Below are 6,997 nucleotides of genomic sequence, written 5' to 3' on the forward strand. Positions count from 1 at the left end.
CATGATTTTTTCAATTATGGATTTGAATTAGGTGTAAAACGGTTGTAATTTAATTATTTTTCAACACCAAATATTAAGGTAATTCAATGGAGAACGGTTTCCATAATCATTAAGAAAAGAGACTATTGAGTGCACGACCTCTTCAATTTTTTTTGTTCTTAGAGCGGTTACATCATTTAAAGATAATAAAATCAAGGAAAAAATGTTATGGAACCCAAAACTTATAAATATTAAAATCTATACTCAAAACTTATAAATATTTCAAAAGAAGGCCAAAACTCGCCTTTTATATATGTATAGATTAAGGATAAGTAATATTCTAAATGCTCCCTTCCTTAGCCCGTTGAGATATTTATTTTTGGCACCGTGATTTAAAAAATGTAATATACTAAATAAAAAAATATGAGTAAATAATAAAATAGTACTCCATAAGAGAGGAAAAATTAAAGATTATAAAATAAGAGAAAGAAAAGTAAAAGTGGAGTTCATTGAAAAAAAATATAATTCTACTATTATAAAATATTTAAAATAAAAGAAAATAACTCTACTAAAAAGAATATAAAATATTTAAAATAAAAAAAATGACTCTACGAAACAATAATTATTAGTATTACAAAATCAGTATGTGTCATCAACCATTTATTCCAACCCAAAAATGTCATTGACTTTCAATTTCGTTAAATTCGTACATGTATTTTACGCTTCATAACCACTTCATTTAATATTAAACTATCGATCAACTAACCTTGTTTTCTAAAATGAAAATCCTCCCTCCATCACAACTAAACTGAATTAAAATTTTTGGGCAATAATTAAGAAATTAAGTTGAAAATTATAAGTGAGGAATTTAATAAGAGATTAAAGAAAGTAGTAATAAATAAACATAAAAAATAAAAATAATTAGATATTTTGGTGTTTTAAAAAAAATGAGTTAAAAACTCTAGTAAAAAAGGCTACTAAAATTTAATGGTCCGTACGTATATAGTAGAAAATAGAAATACTAATTATACGTAGAAGATCAAGTCCAATTACTACTAGCAAATTAGTGACTACTCAACATTACTCTTCTTCTGCAATCTCTCTCTCTCTCTCTCTCTCTATGGCGGAAGCTGCACTCACATTCCTGCTGGGAGAATTGCGCGATACGCTAAAATGGTACAACGATCTGCTCTCCGGCTCCCAGGCCGATTTCGATCTGCTCAACCGCGAACTCAACCTCATGAAGACATTCCTCTCCGACGCCGCCAGCCGACGGGAGGAGAAAATGTTCAAGGAGATCGAGCAGCAGATCCGCGACGTCGTTTACGAGGTCGAGGACACAATCGACAAGTGGCTGACTGCCGCCAAGGGCAAGACCACCGTCGGCCGCTTCACCAAGAAGAAATTCAGCTTGGCCAAAGAGGTTAAATCCCTCAGAGACGACAGAGTCCAGCCCGTGCTCAACCTCATCAGAGACAATTTCGCCGCCCTCTCCTCCACCCCTACCCCCGCCCCCGATCAACACCCATCCAGGCCTAAAAAGGTAAATTCACACCTCATCTCACTATCTATATATTTTGTTGCTTAGATTAGATCTCCCTAGTTTGCATTGCATATGTGTGTGATTGGATCGTCGATGATCCGATTGTTGCAGAAAAAACTTTTCCCCAATTATTATATTTTACTAATAATTTTGTTGCAGCTAAACGACGACCATACAAACTTTTTTGTATATTGATCAACAATAATTATGTTGTTTTGGATAAAAAGTTTTGCAGGTGAAAAGTTTATTTAAAAATGTAGTATTGATTTGAATAAGCATTGAGGATTGGTATGGTCTAATTCATTTATCAATGGAACATGATTTAAACTAAATTCAAAGCAATTTTAGTGTAAATTTCGGATCAAATATGATTTACTCCAACCATTTACATTAAATTCTAACTTAAAAGAATATTATCTATATTTTTCCTTTTTTACTAATAATAATTTGAAAATGTTTTGGGTTTCAGTTAAATGTAAACCTAAAGATACGTAGATTTTACTCAAAAATGGGATTGGTTTTGAAGTATTATTGGAGCTAATTAACTATATCCTATTTTAGGTTTTAGTGTACTATTGGATATGGTCTAATATCTCAAAACTTTCCAAAAATTTATTTTTTTCCCACAAACTTTAAACTTGGTATATAATATCACTTATTTAAACCGTTGTTGAATTTTTTTCATCAGCGACAAAATCCGGTTACATTTAATTTGTTATTACATCACATAAGATATGAAGATATGGTTACAAAGTCTCTAGAAGACATATATGATTATCCATCTCATTTTAATGTAGTTGGATTTTGTCGTCGGTGCGAAAAATTCAATAACAATTTAAGTCCGTGATATTATATGCCAAGTTCAAAGTTCACAAGGAAAAACAAATTTTTGAAAAGTTTTGTAATATTAGACGCCAATATCAAGTTGAGAAAGGATAGATGTTTATTCAGAAAATTTCTCACTCACAAAGCTTGTTTAATATAGCATGGCACTAGCTTCTAATATATCAAAATTTACCGTTTACTCAGGATCAGTTCATTAGACGAGAAAAAGTGGTGGGTTTCAAAGATGAGGAAGCAACACTATTAGGTTATCTCATGGATGAGAAGGAGGAGCTTGATGTCATCTCCATTATTGGAATGCCTGGCTTGGGGAAGACAACGCTGGCGTGGAAGATTTTTGAGAATGAAAAAATTGGTTTTGAGTTCCCAATCCGCATTTGGGTTTACGTTTCTCAAAGGTTCAACAGTCGGGATGTATTTCTCAACATTCTGAGAAAATTCACCAGCAACGACATGTCTGGCCTCAGTGATGAGGAGTTAGCCCAGTCAGTTCGTGCGTGCCTGTCCAAAGAGAAATTCTTGTTGGTAATGGATGATGTGTGGAGCCCTGAGCACTGGCAAGTCATACAAACTGTACTGCCTAGTAGCAATAAATTGAGTAAGGTCATGATCACCAGTCGTCATAGTACTGTTGGTGAACGTGCTAAAGTTGGCCACTTCACGGAGCCCCACAATCTGCGTTTCTTCAAACTAGAAGAAAGTTGGGAATTGCTGCAATTGGAGGTATTTGGGAACGAAGAAGATTGCTACAAGCAGTACAGAGAGTTGGTAGACATTGGAATGAAAATAGCTGGCCAGTGTCATGGAGTGCCTTTGACAGTTGTGGTGGTTGGAGGCATTCTTGTAGATCTATTCGTCAAAACACGTGAGTCCCGTCTTCTGAAAAAGTTTTGGGATGATGTGTCTCATAATGTGAGCAAGTTTGCGCAGAATAACGAGGAGAAACGCATATCAGAAGCTGTCGAGTTGAGCTACAAAACATTGCCTGATCACTTAAGAGAATGCTTTCTCTATATGGCTGTGTTTCCTGAAGAACACGTGATCCCAGCTTGGATGCTGACACGCTTGTGGATTGCAGAAGGATTCGTGCTGCCTAAGGGAAGAAGTTTGGAGGAAGCTGCAGAGGAAAATTTAAGTGATCTTGTCGGTAGGAACTTACTCATGCTTGATCATAAAAACCTAATGGGTGAAATAAAAACATGTCGTGTTCATGATATGATTCGTGAATTTTGCAAAGACATAGCTGTGGAGCAGAAGTTATTCCAAGAGATAAGGAAAAATAAGGGAGTATTTGAACCTCCAGTGTCTGAGGTCCAAAACTTCCATCGTGTTTGTTTCCATTCTGATCTCCCCACATTCTTCTCTAAAAAACCAAAAAGTCCTCATGTTCGTTCCTTCCTATGTTTCTACAAGGAGCCTGTAAACTTGGAAGACAAATACCTAACATCAATTCCAGATGCCTTCGAGTTGCTCAGAGTTTTAGAGTCAATATCCATCAGATTCCGTCAATTTCCTGCAAAGGTGACCAAATTGATTCATTTGAGGTATGTCACTCTACATATTGAGGAATTCTCTATTCTTCCAGAGCCCATCTCCCAGCTATGGAACCTACAAACTCTTATTGTGGAGACAAAATCACGTTCCATTACCATGAAAGCAAATATATGGAAGATGTATCGTCTGAGGCATCTCAAGTTGAAAGCAGCCATACTTTTCGACCCAAAATGGAACGGTGATGGAGGCGAAAACCTCCAAACACTCAGCAGATTGGCACCTGAATCTTACACAACAAATGTTTCTGAAAGGGCCTGCAACCTCATTGAATTGGGAATTCGTGGTAAACTAGCCACTCTTTTTAGTGATATGTCCATGGAAAACTTGGGTCTTCTTGAAAAGCTGAAGCTGATGAATGATGTACCTACCGACTCTGAACCTCTCCCTCGCCTCCCCCAGTCCAGTTCCTTCCCTCCAAATCTCAAAAGGCTGACATTGTCGAAAACATTCCTTGATTGGAAGCATATGTCCACATTGGCTGAGATCCAAAGCTTGGAGGTCTTGAAGCTGAAAGAGAATGCATTCACTGGAACCTCCTGGAATGCTGCTGCTAGTGTTTTCAAAAATCTGCAAGTCTTGGTCATCGTAGATGCAGATATAGTTTTGTGGGTGGTTTCCACTGAAAGTTTTCCTTGTCTTAGCTGTGTTGTGCTTAAGAACTGTGACAAACTAGAACATATTCCAGTTGAGTTAGGCGAGAAGTTGGAGTTTATGGAGATTGAGCGCATTCACAGATCAGCAGTTGAATCTGCCAAGAGGATCGAGGTGGTAAAAAGGGATGAGGAGGAAGAGCGGAGATCCAAAGGGGGTCGTTTCAAGCTCCAAATCGGCCCTGGATGTGGGAGGGGACCTAATTGATGAAGAGAAATACCATCCATCTTTACAAGGTATGTGTGATTGTTGTTGCAGGATGTTTATGAACTTGTTAGTATATGTATTGTATATACATTGAATGTTACTGCTGATGAATGTTTAATCTATGCAGATTAAAGTTCAACGGAGAGACTCAATTTCGGTTGCAGAGACCGTGCTAGCTCTCTGGTGCAAAAGTTTGTTTTTGAAAATGTTGTTGTATTCTCTACTTTTGATATTGTCTGAGCAGGAACTCTAGTTCAAAACTTAATGAGAGTTATGTTGTGAGATTCCTCTAACACTAATAAATTAAACAACATTTTGTGTGTAAGCTATTTATAAATATTGAGGAATGTGATTCTATCTTTTTTTAACTTGGCCATGCTACTATGTAACTTGAGGAGAGCATGAAAGTGCTTAAGTTTGTGATCAATGTTATCATTTTGAGCTACTGACAAAATTGCGGCCTGGATCAGCAAGTCAACCAAAACTTATAATTTAAATGATAGTTTTCATAGAAATTTTAATCGATATGAAGATGATTACGGTATAATTTTACATTGAAAAGTATAGGATTGATTAGAAGTCAATCATAAGGTATGATTTAAATTGTAATTTTCAATATTTAAAAGATGTACAGTTTGGTAAATATTTCTCACAAAAAATGTCAATAAATCAAACCCAAACAAATATCCTTTTGCTAGAAAAAAAGAATCTAACAAGAGAGAGTAAAAAAATGCTCAATATATCATAACCAAATGCTCACAAGTAGTAAAATTGTAAATCATGCCAAACTCCTATGCACATTTAGTAGTTTTGGAGATTACATACTAAAAAGAAAATAAACAATTTGTGTCTCAAAATATATGCGAAAACATTGTAGACAAAAGCAAATAATCATCTTAAAATACAGTAGTAATTTGAAAAAGAGAATCTTGTGGGAATCATGGCCTGCGATACCCCTCCTTCCATGATGAATGAAGATCCACATCAGGCTCAGGGAGAATATTTCTTTTCCCCATTCTTTCCTTTCTTATCTTCTCAGCACAATACTCTGCCAAAGGCCCATATTCATTCACCTCAATATTTTCAAGAAACACTTCAAATTCCCCTTCAATCCTTTCCAAATTGTAGCAGTGCTTTATGCTTAGATGCCCAAGCCATTGGAAACTTCCATCTCCAATTCTCCACTCCACCAAATCAGAATCCTCAATCACAAGTGAAACAAGTGAAGTGAACCTCTTCTCTTCCACTTCCCACACCAGACCTTCAAAGGCATAGCTTCGCAACTTGAGCATGTAAAGATTTGGCAACGAACCGATGTGTCTCATTTCCCTCCAAGGATAGCCCAACCCCCCCAAACTCAACTTCCGTATATGTGATGGAAACACCGCGATCCGGGAATGTAAAGGCACTACCATATCAGGATTCATTACCACACATTTAAACGATCCCAGCTCCCTGAGACAAGAAACATGACCAAGGCAGCTCAAACGATCACCATCCTCGTCAGGAGCCAATTCTATTCGAATACTTAGCTTGGTTAATTGAGGAATCGCTTCAAGAATGCCCGCTTCACAACTTTGAGCGCTTACACCTGAAAGCGTCGACAACTTCTCCAAATAAGTCCCACAAGGATTTGGCAAGTCCCTTCCCATAACTTGAAGATGCTGCAATTCTTTCATGTCCCATATCTCTCCAGGAAGATGTGATGAACCACTACGCGGCTTGAGGCTCAAATGCTGACCAACAATCAAGAATAGGAGATTCGAGAGTTGGGAAATGGAAACAGGAATATCTCCATCCAAAGTGAGGGTGAGGTACCGCAATTGATCTAGTTGCATGATTTCCATTGGGAAATCGTAGAAATGGATTGTAAGAGCATCGAGTTTCTTGAGAAACCTCAAACTAAAACACATTGGTTCTGGATATTTTTGATATGGACCATAACACAGCAAAGAATGTGCAGTTGATGCACAATTTTCCTCTACAGATTCATGAACTTGTTTTATGCTAAGTAAAACATTGTTATGGAAGGATAGCCTCTGTTGGCCTTCAACACATTGTCCAAAACAATCATCAACACTATTTAAGACATGAAAAACTTAGCCTTACGACCTTGTTCGTTAGAGAGATACCATGACGAAGAATGGAGGCGACAAGTTTTCATAATTTGTTTCCCACCAAATGGTGAATAATCTCTAGTTGTGTGGTGGATGATGGTGA

General features: G+C 36.9%; 2 protein-coding genes across 2 annotated transcripts; one reads left to right on the top strand and one right to left on the bottom strand.

The window, feature by feature from the left end:
- The first annotated feature begins 1,055 nt into the window (after window positions 1-1,055).
- Window positions 1,056-5,145, top strand: LOC125196139 (putative late blight resistance protein homolog R1C-3). The gene is made up of 3 exons (XM_048094524.2): window positions 1,056-1,522; window positions 2,552-4,806; window positions 4,905-5,145. The coding sequence occupies exons 1-2, from the start codon at window positions 1,100-1,102 to the stop codon at window positions 4,775-4,777; spliced, it is 2,649 nt and encodes an 882-aa protein (XP_047950481.2). The 5' UTR covers window positions 1,056-1,099; the 3' UTR covers window positions 4,778-4,806; window positions 4,905-5,145.
- A 570-nt stretch (window positions 5,146-5,715) lies between these two features.
- Window positions 5,716-6,690, bottom strand: LOC148928410 (putative disease resistance RPP8-like protein 2). Its single transcript, XM_089056665.1, has one exon. It carries the CDS (start codon window positions 6,688-6,690, stop codon window positions 5,716-5,718), a length of 975 nt encoding a protein of 324 aa, XP_088912791.1.
- Between the last annotated feature and the right edge of the window lie 307 nt (window positions 6,691-6,997).

Source organism: Salvia hispanica, chromosome 4 (assembly GCF_029641045.1).
Source record: "Salvia hispanica isolate PSC_SH4W2 chromosome 4, Shi_PSC_v1, whole genome shotgun sequence".
NCBI classification, from domain to species: Eukaryota; Viridiplantae; Streptophyta; class Magnoliopsida; order Lamiales; family Lamiaceae; genus Salvia; species Salvia hispanica.

Bases quoted from the DNA above. Each gene is read 5' to 3' on its own strand.
- LOC148928410 (XM_089056665.1), bottom strand. From the start codon at position 6,690: ATGTGTTTTAGTTTGAGGTTTCTCAAGAAACTCGATGCTCTTACAATC.
- LOC125196139 (XM_048094524.2), top strand. From the start codon at position 1,100: ATGGCGGAAGCTGCACTCACATTCCTGCTGGGAGAATTGCGCGATACG. The intron at 1,523-2,551 runs GTAAATTCACAC...CCGTTTACTCAG, and splicing joins ACCCATCCAGGCCTAAAAAG to GATCAGTTCATTAGACGAGA.